Source organism: Pongo pygmaeus, chromosome 1 (assembly GCF_028885625.2).
Source record: "Pongo pygmaeus isolate AG05252 chromosome 1, NHGRI_mPonPyg2-v2.0_pri, whole genome shotgun sequence".
Taxonomy (NCBI): Eukaryota; Metazoa; Chordata; class Mammalia; order Primates; family Hominidae; genus Pongo; species Pongo pygmaeus.
This window is the reverse complement of record NC_072373.2, coordinates 70,368,879-70,389,698: the sequence shown is the minus strand read 5'-3', so window position 1 is coordinate 70,389,698 and position 20,820 is coordinate 70,368,879. Positions and strand designations below refer to the sequence as shown.

General features: G+C 37.3%; 1 protein-coding gene across 5 annotated transcripts in view; it reads left to right on the top strand.

The window, feature by feature from the left end:
• AXDND1 (axonemal dynein light chain domain containing 1) overlaps nucleotides 1–20,820 on the top strand; it is a 198,229-nt gene that overhangs the window by 147,672 nt on the left and 29,737 nt on the right. For all 5 annotated transcript variants that reach the window (XM_054456929.2, XM_054457015.2, XM_054457100.1 and 2 more), the window contains one exon: nucleotides 5,062–5,169. In XM_054456929.2, coding sequence (XP_054312904.1) covers nucleotides 5,062–5,169 — 108 coding nt within the window. The remainder of the gene's footprint in view (nucleotides 1–5,061; nucleotides 5,170–20,820) is intronic.

Below are 20,820 nucleotides of genomic sequence, written 5' to 3'. Positions count from 1 at the left end.
GAAGAGCAACTCCAAGAAACATAATTGTCAGATTCACCAAAGTTGAAATGAAGGAAAAAATGTTAAGGGCAGCCAGAGAGAAAGGTCAGGTTACCCACAAAGGGAAGCCCATCAGACTAACAGTGGATCTCTCGGCAGAAACTCTACAAGCCAGAAGAGAGTGGGGGCCAATATTCAACATTCTTAAAGGAAAGAATTTTCAACCCAGAATTTCATATCCAGCCAAACTAAGCTTTATAAGTGAAGGAGAAATAAAATCCTTTACAGACAAGCAAATGCTGAGAGATTTTGTTTCCACCAGGCCTGCCCTAAAAGAGCTCCTGAAGGAAGCACTAAACATGGAAAGGCACAACCGGTACCAGCCGCTGCAAAATCATGCCAAAATGTAAAGACCATCGAGACTAGGAAGAAACTGCATCAACTAATGAGCAAAATAACCAGCTAACATCATAATGACAGGATCAAATTCACACATAACAATATTAACTTTAAATGTAAATGGACTGAATGCTCCGATTAAAAGACACAGACTGGCAAATTGGATAAAGAGTCAAGCTCATCAGTGTGCTGTATTCAGGAAACCCATCTCACGTGCAGAGACACCCAAAGGCTCAAAATAAAAGGATGGAGGAAGATCTAACAAGCAAATGGAAAACAAAAAAAGGCAGGGGTTGCAATCCTAGTCTCTGATCAAACAGACTTTAAACCAACAAAGATCAAAAGAGACAAAGAAGGCCATTACATAATGGTAAACGGATCAATTCAACAAGAAGAGCTAACTATCCTAAATATATATGCACCCAATACAGGAGCACCCAGATTCATAAAGCAAGTCCCGAGTGACCTACAAAGAGACTTAGACTCCCACACAATAATAATGGGAGACTTTAACACCCCACTGTCAACATTAGACAGATCAACGAGACAGAAAGTTAACAAGGATACCCAGGAATTGAACTCAGCTCTGCACCAAGTGGACCTCATAGACATCTACAGAACTCTCCACCCCAAATCAACAGAATATACATTTTTTTCAGCACCACACCACACCTATTCCAAAATTGAGCACATAGTTGGAAGTAAAGTTCTCCTCAGCAAATGTAAAAGAACAGAAATTATAACAAACTGTCTCTCAGACCACAGTGCAATCAAACTAGAACTCAGGATTAAGAAACTCACTCAAAACCACTCAACTACATGGAAACTGAACAACCTGCTCCTGAATGACTACTGGGTACATAACGAAATGAAGGCAGAAATAAAGATGTTCTTTGAAACCAATGAGAACAAAGACACAACATATCAGAATCTCTGGAACACATTCAAAGCAGTGTGTACAGGGAAATTTATAGCACTAAATGCCCACAAGAGAAAGCAGGAAAGATCCAAAATTGACGCCCTAACATCACAATTAAAAGAACTAGAAAAGCAAGAGCAAACACATTCAAAAGCTAGCAGAAGGCAAGAAATAACTAAAATCAGAGCAGAACTGAAGGAAATAGAGACCAAAAAAACCCTTCAAAAAATTAATGAATCCAGGAGCTGGTTTTTTGAAAGGATCAACAAAATTGATAGACCGCTAGCAAGACTAATAAAGAAAAAAAGAAGAATCAAATAGACGCAATAAAAAATGATAAAGGGGATATCACCACTGATCCCACAGAAATACAAACTACCATCAGAGAATACTACAAACACCTCTATGCAAATAAACTAGAAAATCTAGAAGAAATGGATAAATTCCTCGACACATACACTCTCCCAAGACTAAACCAGGAAGAAGTTGAATCTCTGAATAGACCAATAACAGGATCTGAAATTGTGGCAATAATCAATAGCTTACAAACCAAAAAGAGTCCAGGACCAGATGGATTCACAGCCGAATTCTACCAGAGGTACAAGGAGGAACTGGTACTGTTCCTTCTGAAACTATTCCAATCAACAGAAAAAGAGGGAATCCTCCCTAACTCATTTTATGAGGCCAGCATCATCCTGTTACCAAAGCCGGGCAGAGACACAACCAAAAAAGAGAATTTTTGACCAATATCCTTGGTGAACATTGATGCAAAAATCCTCAATAAAATACTGGCAAACCGAATCCAGCAGCACATCAAAAAGCTTATCCACCATGATCAAGTGGGCTTCGTCCCTGGGATGCAAGGCTGGTTCAATATATGCAAATCAATAAATGTAATCCAGCATATAAACAGAACCAAAGACAAAAACCACATGATTATCTCAATAGATGCAGAAAAGGCCTTTGACAAAATTCAACAACCCTTCATGCTAAAAACTCTCAATAAATTAGGTATTGATGGGACGTATCTGAAAATAATAAGAGCTATCTATGACAAACCCACAGCCAATATGATACTGAATGGGCAGAAACTGGAAGCATTTCCCTTTGAAAACTGGCACAAGACAGGGATGCCCTCTCTCACCACTCCTATTCAACATAGTGTTGGAAGTTCTGGCCAGGGCAATTAGGCAGGAGAAGGAAATAAAGGGTATTCAATTAGGAAAAGAGGAAATCAAATTGTCCTTGTTTGCAGACGACATGATTGTATATCTAGAAAACCCCATTGTCTCAGCCCAAAATCTCCTTAAGCTGATAAGCAACTTCAACAAAGTCTCAGGCTACAAAATCAATGTACAAAAATCACAAGCATTCTTATACACCAATAACAGACAAACAGAGAGCCAAATCATGAGTGAACTCCATTCACAATTGCTTCAAAGAGAATAAAATACTTAGGAATCCAACTTACAAGGGATGTGAAGGTCCTCTTCAAGGAGAACTATAAACCACTGCTCAATGAAATAAAAGAGGATACAAACAAATGGAAGAACATTCCATGCTCATGGATAGGAAGAATCAATATCGTGAAAATGGCCATACTGCCCAAGGTAATTTATAGATTCAATGCCATCCCCATCAAGCTACCAATGACTTTCTTCACAGAATTGGAAAAAACTACTTTAAAGTTCATATGGAACCAAAAAAGAGCCCGCATTGCCATGTCAATCCTAAGCCAAAAGAACAAAGCTGGAGGCATCACACTACCTGACTTCAAACTATACTACAAGGCTACAGTAACCAAAACAGCATGGTACTGGTACCAAAACAGAGATATAGATCAATGGAACAGAACAGAGCCCTCAGAAATAACGCCACATATCTACAACTATCTGATCTTTGACAAACCTGAGAAAAACAAGCAACGGGGAAAGGATTCCCTATTTAATAAATGGTGCTGGGAAAACTGGCTAGCCATATGTAGAAAGCTGAAACTGGATCCCTTCCTGACACCTTATACAAAAATTAATTCAAGATGGATTAAAGACTTAAGCGTTAGATGTAAAACCATAAAAACCCTAGGAGAAAACCTAGGCATTACCATTCAGGACATAGGCATGGGCAAGGACTTCATGTCTAAAACACCAAAAGCAATGGCAACAAAAGCCAAAATTGACAAATGGGATCTAATTAAACTAAAGAGCTTCTGCACAGCAAAAGAAACTACCATCAGAGTGAACAGGCAGCCTACAAAATGGGTGAAAATTTTCACAACCTACTCATCTGACAAAGGGCTAATATCCAGAATCTACAATGAACTCCAACAAATTTATAAGAAAAAAACAAACAACCCCATCAAAAAGTGGGTGAAAGATATGAACAGACACTTCTCAAAAGAAGACATTTATGCAGCCAAAAGACACATGAAAAAATGCTCATCATCACTGGCCATCAGAGAAATGCAAATCAAAACCACAATGAGATACCATCTCACACCAGTTAGAATGGCTATCATTAAAAAGTCGGGAAACAACAGGTGCTGGAGAGGATGTGGAGAAATAGGAACACTTTTACACTGTTGGTGGGACTGTAAACTAGTTCAACCATTGTGGAAGTCAGTGTGGCGATTCCTCAGGGATCTAGAACTAGAAATACCATTTGACCCAGCCATCCCATTACTGGGTATATACCCAAAGGAGTATAAATCATGCTGCTATAAAGACACATGCACACGTATGTTTATTGCAGCACTATTCACAATAGCAAAGACTTGGAACCAACCCAAATGTCCAACAATGATAGACTGGATTAAGAAAATGTGGCACATATACACCATGGAATACTATGCAGCCATAAAAAATGATGAGTTCATGTCCTTTGTAGGGACATGGATGAAATTGGAAATCATCATTCTCAGTAAACTATCGCAAGGACGAGAAACCAAACACCGCATGTTCTCATTCATAGATGGGAATTGAACAATGAGAACACATGGACACAGGAAGGGGAACATCACACTCTGGGGACTGTTGTGGGGTGGGGGGAGGGGGGAGGGATAGATTAGGAGATATACCTAATGCCAAATGACGAGTTAATGGGTGCAGCACATCAGCATGGCACATGTATACATATGTAACTAACCTGCACATTGTGCACATGTACCCTAAAACTTAAAGTATAATAATAATAATAAAAAAAGAAAGATCTGAAAAAAAAGATAAACCTCATGATAGCAACAGCTCATTTAAATGTTGCTGTTTATGTTGTTTTATAACATATACCAAATAAATATTTGTATTTAATAATTTTAAAAAAATGAGGATAATAATAGTTAATGTCTCATATTGAGGATCAAATGAGTTAATATATGCATAATGCTTAGAACAGAGTCTGGCATATAATTAAGTACAAGGTAGGTGTTTGCATTATTATGCAATCACTGTTGACCTAGTCAGTTGCATAAAATTTATTAGGAGGCCATTTAGACATTAGTAAATAAAACAATCTTTTTGTATCTGTTTTTACAGCACTTCACTACTCCCCGTCCCATTACAACCCAGATCCCAAACCCCATCAATAAGAGATAATATGATTTAGATCTATGTTAATAGCCAGTCACCTCTGCACAAATCTTTGAACTGAACTGATATAAAGTTAATTGAATATAGTTATGTTTAGAGGAATTGTATTTATCAGTTCCTCAATAGCAGTGAGTGAATAAATGAGCTGGTTTTTTCTGCTTGTAATCTTTTATCTCTTCTCAGAAAGAATGTTATGAATGGATCAACACATGCTCTTGCCTCCTTTCTAATATCAAAGGCAGAAAAATTACATTATTGACATATGAAGAAATAGAGCGGCTACTTGAAGAGGTATTTGCCACATGTTAGCATTGGTCATTATTCAGATTATTCCTGTATTTCAGTAGAGAAGGTTCACAGCTTTTTCCAATCAATGTTCTGAATCCTTGTTCATTTACCCTAACATATGAGAATTTTGGTTCTGATCAAGATCTTTGACAGCTCTTCTTCCCTCTAAGGAAGAGAATCATCCACTCAGCATTTTGCGTCATGTTTTTAGCAGGTGATTTTATAAAGGAAAGAATGGCTTTCAGGTAGAAGCTCCCTGCCACTTCCTGAGGCATATCCTCAGGTTCATCTGCTTCTGTGCTCACCCTTTTCCCTCCCCTCCAGTCTCAGTCTTTCCATCCAAGGTTATTTCTTCCTTCGAGCACTTAATCCCATGTCCAATGTCTTCTCTCTTTTGCCTCTTTAATGTCTTCTCTAATTGTTCTATTTTATCAATCTAAAAGCAATCTAAAACATGGTCATTTCTCCCATCCTATGTCCCTTGACCTTGTCTCTCTGCTACTTCTTTCTTTCTTTCCATTCCATCATAATCAATTTGTTTAAAACTCTAAAACTACTACAAGGTCACCAATGATTCCTTATCGCCAAATCCAAGTATCTTCAATTCTATATTTAACCTGGCTTCTGTGTAGCATTTGGCTCTCTTAACCATTCATTCGCTTTGCAATCTGTCCTCACAAGACAAAAGTGTCCTGGTTTTTCTCCTACTTCTTTATTTCTTTTCACCCTTGTTTCAGACCTTCACCCTTGTCTGCCTCTTAAATGTTGATATTCTGTCCTTGGCTTGCTTTCACTTCTCATTTGTACACACTACCTATTACTGTGTTTCTTGTGGTTTTAATTACCACCTGCTTACCAAGAATCTCAAATCAGTGAATATCATGTGCCATCACAAACTCAACTCTTGTTTGTATTTCAGCCTCTTTGAAGGTGTTCTCCTCCAGTAAATTCTGAAGAAGCTCCCATTGTTATCAGAGTCATACTATACAGGTATGATTTGATGGCCTATATGTCAGTGTCTTGGGTCTGAGAAAGAAGGGGAAGGTTCTATCTACACATTTATGAAACTTTTTTTTTTACATTTAAACACTGAAGAAACATCATCTTTCTAAATTATTCACCTTTAACAAATGTTCATTTTACTGTGCTGTCTAGATCTTGGCAAGAATTATTGTGAAATAACCACCAAATGATTTTATCAACATTATAAACTGTAAATTATAGTATACTTTGAGAAACTTAATGAAATACCGCAGACATGATCTTGGTGTATCAGATCCAGGAAAAAATCAAGGAACTATACGGAATCAGAGACTTGAGAGCAGAAGGGAATTTAAAGGCAGTTGAATTTAACCTTGCATGAATCTGACAACAAATCTTTTATTTTTTATTTTTCCATAGGTTACTGGGGTACAGGTGGTGTTTGGTTACATGCGTAAGTTCTTTTGTGGTGATTTCTGAGATTTTGGTGCACCCATCACTTGAGTAGTATACACTGCATCCTATTTGTAGTCTTTTATCCCTTGTCCCCCTCCCACCCTTTCCCCCAAATCCCCAAAGTCCATTGTATCATTCTTATGCCTTTGCATCCTCATAGCTTAGCTCCCACATATCAGTGAGAACATATGGTGTTTCATTTTCCATTCTTGAGCTGCTTCACTTACAATAAGAGTCTTCTATAGTCCCAGCTACTCAGGAGGCTGGGGCAGGAGAATTGCTTGAACCCAGGAGGCAGAGGCTGCAGTGAGCCGAGATCATGCCACGGCACTCCAGCCTGGGCGACAGAGTGAGACTCTGTCCCCAACAACAACAACAAAAAAAAGGATTCTCCAGTCTCATCCAGGTCACTGCAAATGCTGTTAATTCATTCCTTTTCATGGCTGAGTAGCATTCCATCATATATATACATATATAATATGGTGTATATATATATACACACACACACACACATATACATATAATGGTGTGTATATATATATATATACTACCACATATATATGGTATAATATATACATAGTATATGGTGTGTGTGGTATATATATATATATATATCACAGTTTTTTATCCACTTGTTGATTGATGGGCATTTGGGTTGGTTCCATGATTTTGCAATTGTGAATTGTGCTGCTATAAACATGCATGTGCAAGCATCTTTTTCCTATAATGACTTCTTTTCCTCTGGGTAGATACCCAGTAATGAGATTGCTGGATCAAATGGTAGTTCTATTTTTAGTTCTTTAAGGAATCTCCACACTGTTTTCCATAGTGGCTCTACTAGTTTACATTCCCTCCAGCAGTGTAGAAGTGTTCCTTGATCACCGCATTCATGGCAACATCTACCGTTTTTTGATTTTTTGATTATGGCCATTCTTGCAGGAGTAAGGTGGTATTGCATTGTGGTTTTGATTTGCATTTCCCTGATCATTAGTGAGGTTGAGCTTTTTTTCATATATTTGTTGGCCATTTGTATATCTTCTTTTGATAATTGTCTATTCATGTCCTTAGCCCACTTTTTGATGTGATTGTTTGTTTCATTTCTTGCTGATTTGTTGGAGTTTGTTTTAGATTCTGGATATTAGTCCTTTGTCAGATGTATAGTTTGTGAAGATTTTCTCCCACTGTGTGGGTTGTCTGTTTACTCTGCTGACTGTTCCTTTTGCCATGCAAAAGCTCTTTAGTTTAATTAAGCCCCAGCTATTTACCTTTGTTTTATTGCATTTGCTTTTGGGTTCTTGGTCATGAAATCTTTGCCTAAGCCAATGTCTAGAAGGGTTTTTCCAATGTTATGTCTAGAATTTTTATAGTTTTACGTCTTAGATTTAAGTCCTTAATCCATCTTGAGTTGATTTTTGTATAAGGTGAGAGACGAGGATCCAGTTTCATTCTCCTACATGTGGCTAGCCAATTATCCCAGCACCATTTGTTTAAAAGGGTGTCCTTTCCCCACTTTGTGTTTCTGTTTGCTTTGTTGAAGATAAGTTGGCTATAAGTATTTGGATTTATTTCTGGGTTCTCTATTCTGTTCCATTGGTCTATATGCCTATTTTTATACCAGTACCATGCTGTTTTGGTGACTATGGCCTTATAGTATAGTTTGAAATCAGGTAGTGTGATGCCTTCAGATTTGTTTTTTATGCTTAGTCTTGCTTTGGCTATGTGGGCTCCATTTTGGTTTCATATGAATTTTAGAATTTTTTTTCTAATTCCGTGAAGAATGATAGTGGTGTTTTGATGGGGATTGCATTGAATTTGTAGATTGCTTTTAGCAGTATGGCTATTTTCACAATATTGATTCTACTCATCCATGAGCATGGTATGTGTTTCCATTTGTTTGTGTTTTCTATGATTTCTTTCAGCAGTGTTTGTAGTTTTCCTTATAGAGGTCTTTTGCCTCCTTGGTTAGGTATATCCCTAAGTATTTTATTATTTTTGCAGCTGTCATAAAGGGGTTGAGTTCTTGATTTGACTCTCCGCTTGGTAGCTGTTGGTGTAGAGAAGAGCTACTGATTTGTGTACATTAGCCTTGTATCCGGAAACTTTGCTGAATTCTTTTATCATTTCTAGGAGCTTTCTGGAGAGTCTTTAGGGTTTTCAAGGTAAATGATCATATTGTCAGGAAACAATGACAGTTTGACTTCCTCTTTACCAATTTGGATGTTCTTTATTTCCTTCTCTTGTCTGTTGCTCTGGCTGGGACTTCCAGTTCTATGCTGAAGAGGAGTGGTGAGAGTGGGTAGGTATCCTTGTCTCATTCCAGTTCTCAGAGAGAATGCTTTCAACTTTCCCCACCCAATATTATGTTTGCTGTGGATTTGTCATAGATGGCTTTTAATACATTGAGTTATGTCCGTTGTATGCTGATTTTGCTGAGAGTTTTAATCATAAAGCGATGCTGGATTTTGTCAAATGCTTTTTCTGCATCTATTGAGATGATCATGTGATTTTTGTTTTTAATTCTGTTTATGTGGTGTATCACATTTATTGACTTGGCGTATGTTAAACCATCCCTGCATCCCTGCTATGTAACCCACGTGATCATGGTGGATTATCTTTTTGATATGTTGTTGGATTCACTTAGCGAGTATTTTGTTAAGGATTTTAGTGTCTGTGTTTATCAGGGATGTTGGTCTGTGGTTTTCTTTTTTGGTATGTCCTTTCCTGGTTTTGGTATTAGGGTGATTCTGGCTTCATAGAGTGAATTAGGGAGGGTTCCCTTTTTTCTCTATCTTGTGGAATAGTGTCAAAAGGATTGGTATCAATTCTTCTTTGAATGTCTGGTAGAATTCTGCTGTGAATCCTTCTGGTCCTGGACTTTTTTTTGTTGGTAATTTTTTAATTACCATTTAAATCTTGGTGCTTGTTATTGGTCTGTTCAGGGTATCTAATTCTTTCTGAGTTAAGCTAGGAGTGTTGTATTTTTCCAGGAATTTATCCATCTCTTCTAGGTTTTCTAGTTTATGTGCATAAAGATGTTCATAGTAGCCTTGAATGTTCTTTTGTATTTCAGTGATGTCCCGTTTTGTGTCTTAATTAGGTTATTTGGATTTTTTCTGTTCTTTTCTTGGTTAATCTTGCTAATAGTCTATCAAGTTTATTTATCTTTTCCAAGAACCAGCTTTTTGTTTCATTTATCTTTTGTATTTTTTTGTTTATTTCAATTTTGTTTAATTCTGCTCTGATCTTGGTTATTTCCTTTCTTCTGCTGGGTTTGGGTTTGGTTTGTTCTTGTTTCTCTAGTTCCTTGAGGTGTGATGTTAGAATGTCGGTTTGTATTCTTTCCATCTTTTTGATATAGGCATTTAATGCTATGAACTCTCCTCTTAGCACAGCCTTTGCTGTATCCCAGAGGTTTTGATAGGTAGTGTCATTATTGTTGTTCAGTTCAAAGAATTTTTAATTTCCATCTGAGTTTTGTTTTTGACCAAATGATCATTCAGGAGCAGGTTATTTAATGTCCATGTATTTGCATGGTCTTGAAGGTTCCTTTTGGAGTTGATTTCCAATTTTATTCCACTCTGAGAGAGTGCTTGATATAATTTCAATTTTCTTAAATTTATTGAGGCTCATGTAGTGGCCTATCACATGGTCTATCTTGGAGAATGTTCTGTGCACTGTTGAATAGAATGTGTATTCTGTGGTTGTTGGATAAAATGTTTTGTATATATCTGCTAAGTCCATTTGTTCCAAGGTATAGTTTAAATCCATTGTTTCTTTGTTGACTTTTTGTCTTGATGTCCTGTCTAGTGCTATCAGTGGAGTATTGAAGTCCCCCACTGTTATGTGTTGCTGTCTATCTCATTTCTTAGGTCTATTAGTAATTGTTTTACAAATTTGGGAGCACCAGTGTTAGGTGCATATATGTTTAGGATTGTGATATTTTCTTGTTGGACAAGGCCTTTACCATTATATAATGTCCCTCATTGTCTCTTTAACTGCTGTTGCTTTAAAGTTTGTTTTGTCTGATATAAGAATAGCTACCCCTGCTCGCTTTTGCATGAAATGCCTTTTCCAACCTTTTTATTTCAGTTTATGTGAGTCCTTATGTGTTAGGTGAATATCCTGAAGGGAGCAGATGGTTGGTGAGTTCTTATCCATTCTGCAGTTCTGTATCTTTTAAGTGGAGCATTTAAGCCATTTACATTCAATGTTACTATTGAGATGTGAGATACCATTCCATTCATCGTGCTATTTGTTGACTTTGTACCTTGGTTTTTTGTTTTTTATTTTTGCTTTTTAAATTTTCATTTTTTTGGTTTTATAAGTCCTGTGTGATTTATGCTTTAAAGAGGTTCTGTTTTGATGTGTTTCCAGGATTAGAGCTCTTTTTAGCAGTTCTTGTAGTGGTGGCTTGGTAGTGGCGAATTCTCTCAGCATTTGTTTGGAAAAGACTATATCTTTCCTTCATATATGATGCTTAGTTTCGCTGGATACAGAATTCTTGGCTGATAATTGTTTTGTTTGAGGAGGCTGAAGATAGGGCCCCAATCCCTTCTAGCTTGTAGGGTTTCTGCTGAGAAAACTGCTGTTAATCTGATAGGTTTTCCTTTATAGGGTACCTGATGCTTTTGTCTCACAGATGTTAAGATTCTTTCCTTCGTCTTAACTTTAGATAACCTGATGACAATGTGCCTAGGTGATCTTTTTGTGATGAATTTCCCAGGTGTTCTTTGTGCTTCTTGTATTTGGATGTCTAGATCTCTAGCAAGGCCAGGGAAGTTTTCCTCAATTATTCCCCCAAATATGTTTTCCAAACTTTTAGATTTCTCTTCTTCCTCAGGAACATCAATTATTCTTTTTTTATCCACAAAAAATTATAATGTAAGTTAAAGTACAAATGAGGGTTCATTTTTTTTACTCATCATATTGGCAAAAGTTAAGAAATTGCAAGATACAGTCATGCACTGCATAAGGATGTTTTAGTCAACAACAGACTGCAGATAAGAAAGCAGTCCCATAAGATTATAAGACTGTATTTTTACTATACCTTTTCTATGTTAAGATATACAGATACAAACCATCATGTTACAGTTGCCTACAGTATTCAGTGTAGTACATGCTGTACAGGTTTATAGCCTGGGAGCAAAAGGTTATATCATATAGCCAAGGTGTGTGTGGTGGGCTATACCCTCCGTTTGTGTAAGTACACTATGAGGAACATCAGTTATTCTTAGGTTTGGTCATTTAACATAAACCCAGACTTCTTGGAGGCTTTGTTCATATTTTCTTTTTCTTTTTTCTTTGTCTTTGTTGGATTGGGTTAATTCGAAGACCTTGTCTTCGAGCTCTGAATTTCTTTATTCTACTTGTTCAATTCTATTGCTGAGACTTTCTAGAGCATTTTGCAGTTCTGTAAGTGTGCCCACTTTCCCTGAAGTTTTGATTGCTTTTTCTTTATGCCATCTATTTCCTTGAATATTTCTCCCTTTGCTTCTTGTATCATTTTTTGGATTTCCTTGCATTGGGCTTCGCCTTTCTCTGGTGCCTCCCTGATTAGCTTAATAACTAACATCCTGAATTCTTTTTCATGTAAATCAGGGATTTCTTCTTGGTTTGGAACAATTGCTGGTGAGCTAGTGTGATTTTCTGGGGGTGTTAAAGAGCCTTGTTTTGTCATAGTACCAGAGTTGGTTTTCTGGTTCCTTCTCATTTGGGTAGGCTCTGTCAGAGGGAAGGTATAGGGCTGAAGTCTTTTGTTCAAATTCTTTTGTCCCACGAGGTTTTCCCTTGATGTAGTACTCTCCCCCTTTTCCTATGGACGTGGCTTCCTATGAGCTGAACTGTAGTGATTGTTATCTCTCTTCTTGGTCTAGCCACCCAGCAAGCCTACCTGGTTCTGGGCTGGTGCCAGGGGTTATCTGCACAGAGTCCTGTGATGTGAACCGTCTATGGCTCCCTCAGCCGTGGATACCAGCACCTGTTCTAATGGAGGTGGCAGCAGGGGTGAAACAGTTCATGAGGGTTCTTAGCTTTGGTGGTTTAATGTTCTGTTTTTGTGCTGCTTGGTCTCCTGCCGGGAGGTGGCACTTTCCAAAGAGCATCAGCTGTGATAGTATGGAGAGGAACTGGTGGTGGGCAGAGCCCCAGAACTCCCAAGAGTATATTTCTTCATATACCCTACCTACCCTTTGTCTTCAGCTACCAGGTCGGGGCAGGGCTAGGCGTGTCTGAGCTCAGATTCTTCTTGGGCAGGTCTTGCTGTGGCTGCTGTGGGGAATGGGGGTGAATTTCCCAGGTCAATGGAGTTATGTACCTAGGGGGATTATGGCTGCCTCTGCTGAGTCATGCAGGTTGTCAGGGAAGTGGGGGAAAGCAGGCAGTCACAGACCTCACCCGGCCTCCACACAATCTGAAGGGCTAGTGTTACTCCCACCATGTCCCCACTAACAGCCCTGAGGCTGTTTCCAGGCAGTGGGCAAGCAGGACTTGAGAACTTGTCCCATGCTACCTGCCTCCCAGCTGCAAAAGAAAAGAGTTTTGGTTCTTCTTCCCCCTGTGGAGTCTGCACGCTGGATTCATGCCCTCCCCTGAATTCTAGCAGGAGACACCTCGCCCGATTCAAATTGTTACAAAGTTCAGCTGGAGACTTCCTTCTCCCTGTGGTGTTTTCCCCTGCGCCTCTGGCCGCCCTCCCGAGGGATCCCTGTGGTGCCAGGCAGGAATAGCCTGCTTGGGGACCCTGCGAACTCCCAGAGCCTTTCCCACTGCTTCCTCTACCCCTGTATTTTGCTCGGCCCTCTAAATTGACTCAGCTCCAGGTAAGGTTGGAAACTTCTCCTGCAAACCAGACCTTCAGTTTCCCCAGTGAGGGGTGTGTTCGGGAGTGGAGGGTCTCCTTTTCCCACTTTCGCAGTTTGGGCACTCACAGTATTTGGGGTGTCTCCCAGGTCCTGCCGGAGCAGTCTATTGCCTTCGGAGGGTCTTTGGGTCCTCTCAGGATTCCTGCTTTGTTCTTGCAGTCATTCTGGAGCTAAAATTTCTGATGTGAGCCTCCACACACTGCTCTGTCCATCTGAGTTGGAGCTACAATCTAGTCCTACCTCCCATCCACCAGGATGATCTTCTGTTTTATCTGATGATGAGTCTTCATATAACATCCATACTTGATCATTATGCCTAAGTTTGAATATCTGAAGTGACAGAGAACTACTTTCAGAAAGACTCCATTCATTTTTGGTGAGCACTGAGTATTAGAACATTAATTCTTTCTATTGAACTAAATGTAATACGTCTCCTCATAGCTTTAGCTTTTTCTGTGAACTGGTCCTAGTTCAGTCTTTTGTGGTTAGTATGAACAGGGCTGATTTGTCTTCCATATTATAATATTTCCAACATTTGAAAACAACTGTATTCAACCTAAGTCTATTTTTTGATTTTCTGTTCTTTTCTATTGATCTGTCTATTAATGGGTCATTACCACAATATTTTAATTATTGAGGCTTTATGATACATTTTCTTTTTTCTTTTTTTTTTTGACGTTTAAGTTCAGGGTACATGTGCAGGTTTGTCACAAAGGTAAACTTGTGTCATAGAGGTTTGTTGTACAGATTATTTCATCACCTAGGTATTGAGCCTAGTACCCGTTAGTTGTTTTTCTTGATTGTCTCCCTCCATCCATCCTCCACCATCCGAAAGGCCCCAGTATGTATTGTTCCCCTTTATGTGTCCATGTGGTCTCATCATTTAGGTCCCACTTAACAGGGAAAACATAGTATTTGGTTTTCTCTTCCTGTGTTAGTTTGCTAAGAATAATGACCTCTAGCTCCATCCATGTCCCTGCAAATGACATGATCTCGTTCTTTTTTATGGCTGCATAGTATTCCACGGTGTATATGTACTGCATTTTCTTTATCTAGTCTATCATTGATGGATATTTAGGTTAATTCCATGTCATTGCTATTGTGTATAGTGCTGCCATGAACATACACATGCATGTGTCTTTATCATAGAATTATTTATATTCCTTTGGGTATATACTTAGTAATGGGATTGCTGGGTCAAATGGTATTTCTGTCTTTAGATCTTTGAAGAATCACCACGCTGTCTTCCACCATGGCTGAACTAATTTACACTCCCACCAACAGTGTATAAGTGATCCTTTCTCTCCACAACCTTGCCAGCATCTGTTATTTTTTGACTTTATAACAGTTGCCATTCTGACTGGTGTTAGATGGTAGCTCATTATGGTTTTGATTTGTATTTCTCTAATGATCAGTGATGTTGAGCTTTTTCTCATATGATTATTGGCCACATTTATGTCTTTTCAAAACTGTCTGTTCATGTCCTTTGCCCACTTTTTTATGGGGTTGTTTTTTGCTTGTAAATTTGTTTAAGTTCCTCATAGATGTTGGATATTAGACCTTTGGCGGATACATAGTTTGCAAAAATTTTCTCCCATTCTGTAGGTTGTCTGTTTACTCTATGGATAGTTTCTTTTACTGTCCAGAAGCTCTTTAGTTTAATTAGATATCCCATTTGTCAATTTTTGCTTCTGTTGCAATTGTTTTTGGCGTCTTCATTGTGAAATCTGTTCCTGTTTCTATGTCCAGAATGGTATTGCCGAGGTTGTCTTCCAGGGTTTTTATAGTTTTGGGTTTTACATTTAAGTCTTTAATCCCATCTTCAGTTAATTTTTGTATATGGCGTAAGGAAGGGTTCCAGTTTCAGTTTTCTCCATATGGCTGTCCAGTTATCCCAGCACCATTTATTGAATAGGGAATTCTTTCCCTATTGCTTGTTTTTGTCAGCTTTGTTGAAGATCAGATGGTTTGTCAGTGTGAAGTCTTATTTCTGGGCTCTCCATTTTGTTCCATTGGTGTATGTGTCTGTTCTTGTATTATACCATGCTGTTTTGGTTACTGTAGCCCTGTACTATACTTTGAAGTTGGGTAGTGTGATGCCTTCGGCTTTGTTCTTTTTTCTTAGGATTGCCTCACTATTCAGACTTCTTCTTGATTCCTTATGAATTTTAAAATAGTTTTTTTCTAGTTCTGTGAAGAATGTCAATGGTAGTTTGATAGGCATAGCATTGAATCTATAAATTGCCCTTGCCAGTATGGCCATTTTAACGATATTGATTCCTCCTTTTTATGAGTATGGAATGTTTTTCCATTTGTGTCATCTGTGATTTCTTTGAGCAGTGGTTTGTAGTTCTACTTTTAGAGATCTTTCACCTTCCTAGTTAGCTATATTCCTAAGGTATTTTATTCTTTTTGTGGCAATTGTGAATGGGAGTTCATTTGTGATTTGGCTCTCGGCTTGACTATTGTTGATGTATAGGAATGCTAGTGATTTTTGCATGCTGATTTTGTATACTGAGACTTTGCTGAAGTTGTTTATCAGCTTAAGAAGCTTTTGGGCTGAGACAATGGGGTTTTCTAGATATAGGATCGTGTCATCTACAAACAGGGATAGTTTGACTTTCTTATGATACATTTTCATATCTGGTAGGACCAGCCCTCATCACTGATCTTTTTCAGGCATTTCATTGCTATTCTTGCTTACTTATTCTTCCTTTTATTTATTTATTTATTTTTTAGAGACAGGGTCTTGTTGTTGCCTCGGCTGATCTCAAACTCCTGGGCTTAAGTGATCCTCCTGCCTCAGCCTCCAGAGTAGCTGGGACTATGGCATGCACCACTGCACCTGGCTATTTTTCTATATAACTTTATAAGCTAGTTCTTAAAAATAAGATTTTTTAAAACTAGCATAATATTAAATTTATATATTAACTTAGAGCAGACATGTTTATGATGCTGAATTGTATTATCCAAGAATATGGAATATAGGATGTCTACTTTTATGCCTTTAAATCATATCTTATTTGTTTGCTCATTTTGTACATTTCTTCTTAGGTTTATGCCTGAATATTTTATTTTTTGCTATTTTAAATAAGACATTCTTTTCCATTATATCTTTTAACTAGTAACTGTATATATATATATACAGTTATATATATACAGTTATATATATATAGCATATTTATATATATTATATATACAGATTATATATATAATCAATTTCTGTATTTTAATTTAATTTAATTTTGTTTTATTTTTTGAGATTGGATCATACTCTGTCAACCAGGCTGGAGTTCAGCAGTCCAGTTATGGCTCACTGCAGCCTTGACTTCCTGTGCTCAAGCAGTCCTCCCACCTCAGCCTCCTGAGTAGGTGGGATTATAGGTGTGTGGCACCATGCCTGGCTAATTTTTAATTTCACAGAGACAGGGTCTTGCTATGTTGCCTAGGCTGGCTTGAATTCCTGGGCTCAAGTGATCCTCCTGCCTCAGCCTCCCAAAGTGCTGGGATTACAGATGTTCACCACCATTCCTATTTTAATTTTATATGCTGTGACTTTACTAAATTCTCTTACTGTATTTCTCTCTCCTCCTCCTGCTGCTCTTCCTCTTACTGTTTTTAGTAGTTTTTCAGTGGATTCTTTGGGGTTTTCTAGATACTTAATCAAATCACCTACAAATAGGGATAGTTTTACCTCTTTCTTTTCAATTCTGATACTTCTAGTTGCTTTTTCTTGTTTAATTGTATTGAATAATTTTTCTAATTCTTATAATTCAATATTAAATAGTAGTGGAGATAACAAGCATCCTTTTCTTGTTTCTGACTTTAGCAGGAATGCCTTTAGTGATTTACCTTTAAGAAATATGCTGGCATTGGAGCTGATTTATAATTTAATTTATTTGTTCTTTCTTCAAAAGTCTCAGATATCCACCTTGGGTCATTTTTCTTCTACCTTAACCTTTAGAATTTTCTTTAGTGAAGATCTCCTGGTGGCAAACTCAGTTTTTGTTTGTCTGAAAATGCCTTTATTTCACCCTCATTCTTAAATTTTTTATTTGCTGGGTATGCTATTAATTCTGGGATGGTATTCTTTTCTCTCAGCACATCGTTATTATTTTTACTGTTTTCTGGATTTTGTTGTTATTGAACTGACCATTGAGAATCCAGCTGTCAGTTCCTTTGAAGTGAATTCATCTCTTCTTTCTATTTTTAAGATCGTCTTTTTGTCTTTGCTCTGATTAATGTGGAGATGGATTTTCTTTTCTTTTAAATTTTGCTTGGGATTCTCTTGATTTCCTGAATCTTTAATTTGGTATCTTTTGTTAGATCTGGAAAATTCTTAGTCATCTATTCAAATATTGCCTCTACTGCATTTGCTCTCTTCTTTCCTTCTAGAACTCTAAATGAATGTGTGTTGGAATCAATCCCCCATGTCTCTTAACCTTCTTTCATATTCTCTATCTCTCTATTTCTCTGCATTGCATCCTGAATAATTTTTCTGGCTTACCATCCAGTTCACTAATTTGCCCTCCAATTGAATTTCATCTGCCATTAAACCTTTCTGTTGAGTTTTTAAATTAAATTGCTGAAGTCCTATTTGATTCTTTTTCAAGTCTGATCATTTTTGTAATCTTTCTCTCTTTGCTCATATTTTCAATCTCTTATTTCTTTAAATAGGTTAAATGTAACTTTTGTAGTCTGTTTGATAATTCTAATATGTGATATATCTGTATAAGAATGTTTATTACAGCATAGTATAATAGCAAAATACTAGAAACAATATGGACGTTGATCAGTAGGAGATTAGTTAAATACAACATGGTACATTGAAATAATGGAATTCTATGCAGATAAAGTAGATGTTTAAGTAGTTAAATAAATATAATCCATGATATATTATTGAGAAAAGCAGATTATAGACTATAAGATATATTATCTCATTTATATTAAAATGTTTATAGATGCAAAAAGCAGTCTAGCAGAATATTCAGCAAATGATAAAAATTGTTAACTCTGAGAGTTAAGATTCTTAATTCCTCTGTAGTGTTCAAATATTTTATAGCAAGAATGTTATCAAGAAAAAAGTATTTTCATTTTGTAAAAATATCCTAATACATTGTGACTATTTTTCTATACTATATACCTATTTCTACAGCATAATTTAACATTGCTATAAAGTATTTTGTTATATGGCTTACACCATAATTTATTTATGCATTTTCCTATTGTGGGCATTGAGCTTATTGCTAGCTTTTGCTTTTATAAATATTGCTGCTGTAAACACCCAGAGGACGTTTTTAAATCTATATGAGTAGACTCCTTTGAGGTGTTCTATACTGATGACTCCTTCTTTCTTCTCTTTTGGCTTTCCTAGTGGCCTCTCATACTTCAGAGGCTACTTCTGGCTGCCTTTTCAGGCTCCTCTTTCTTCCCTAGCATTTTATTTTATTTTTTTCAGGGGTTTGAAAATCTATTATTGTTTTCCTTGAGTATAGGCTTTTGATTTCATCTGATTGTTTGTTTTTTTTTTTGAGGCAGCAATTTCCTATTTATTTATTTTAATTGACAAATAAAAATTGTATATATTTATTGTACAACATGATGTTTTGAAGTATGTGTACAATGTGGAACGGCCAAATTATTTTTCTAAAAATAACAGCTTTATTGAGACACAATTCATGTAATATGTACAATTTAGTAATAGTTTGTGGTATATTCACAAAGTTGTGCAGTGATAATCACTATTGAATTCCAGAACATTTTAATCATTCCCAAAAAGAAAATCCATACTGATTAGCAGTCACTCAAATTTTCCCTTTCTTCTCAGGCCCTGGAAACACTACACAGTTTCTGGCTCTATGGATTTGCCTATTCTGGACATCTCATGGAAATGGAATTATACAATATGTGGCCTTTTGTGCTTATTTCCCTAAGCATAGTGTTTTCAGAGGTCAGCCACATTGTTGCCTGCATCAAAACATCATTCCTTTTTTTTTCCCAATAGGTTTTTGGGGAACAGGTCATAGTTGGTTACATGAGTAAGTTCTTTAGTGATAATTTCTCAGATTTTGGTGCACCCATTACCCAAGCAGTGTACACTGTACCCAATGTGTAGTCTTTTATCCCTCCTCACCTCCCACCCTTTCCCCCTGAATCCCTGAAGTCCATTGTATCATTCTTATGGCTTTGCATCCTCATAGCTTAGTTCCCACTTATGAGTGAGAACATACAATATTTGGTTTTCCATTCCTGAGTTACTTCACTTAGAATAACGGTCTCCAAATGCCATTATTTCATTCCTTTTTATGGCTGAGTGGTATTCCATGGTGTATATATACCACATTTTCTTTATTCACTCATTGATTGATGGGCATTTGGGCTGGTTCCATATTTTTGCGATTGTGAATTGTGCTGCTATAAACATGCATGTACAATTATCTTTTTCATATAATGACTGCTTTTTCTCTGGGTAGATACCCAGGAGTGGGATTGCTCGATCAAATGGTAGATCTACTTTTAGTTCTTTAAGGAATCGCTACACTGTTTTCCATAGATCCCTAGCATTTTATGTAACTGGGTTACTGTCTAATTCTCTGGCTACTTCACAAGTTTGCCTTTAGGATATAATTTACTTTCTTGGCTTTAATTAAATGCAGATAACTGTCAGATCTCTATTTTTAGCCCAAATTCTTCCATCTTAAACTCCAGATCCATATATTCACCTTCTTGCTGGATATTTTCACTTGGGTATCTCAGTGGTGCCTCCAACCCTCACAGCCTAATCTGAACTCATCTCTTTCTCCAAACCTATTTATCCAATTTTGTTCATTGTCTCTGTGAATGGCATTGTCATCTCTCTAGTGGTCTAAACTGTAAACCAAGTGTCATTCAAGATGTACATTTTCTCTAACCATCCCGTGTCCATCCAGTCAATCACTAGGACTTGCCTCTTAAATATCTCTTAAATCCTCCTTTTCCTTCTCTTCATTCCCGCAACCACTGTTTTGTTCATGCTCCTTTTCTCTTCCTCTGCTTCCCTTTCTTCCTCTTCTTTAAAGCTATTCTCCTGTTGCTAGAATGATTGTTTTGAAATGCAAAGCAAATCAGCCAATTTATTAGAGCCTCACTGCCTTCAGGATAAGAGCCAATCATCTCCCTGGCTTGACAGTCTAGCCCTTTCTCTATGATTGCACTCCTATTCATTTGTCTCCCAGTTTTTGTCCTATTGAACTATGCTCTCTCAGATCCAGTCATGTGCATGGAACATCCTCTGCCCAGAGCTTCTTCTTTTCCTTTCCCATCCTTCAAGAAAAAAACTCAAACATTATCTCCTTCAGGAAACCTTCCTGACCAACTC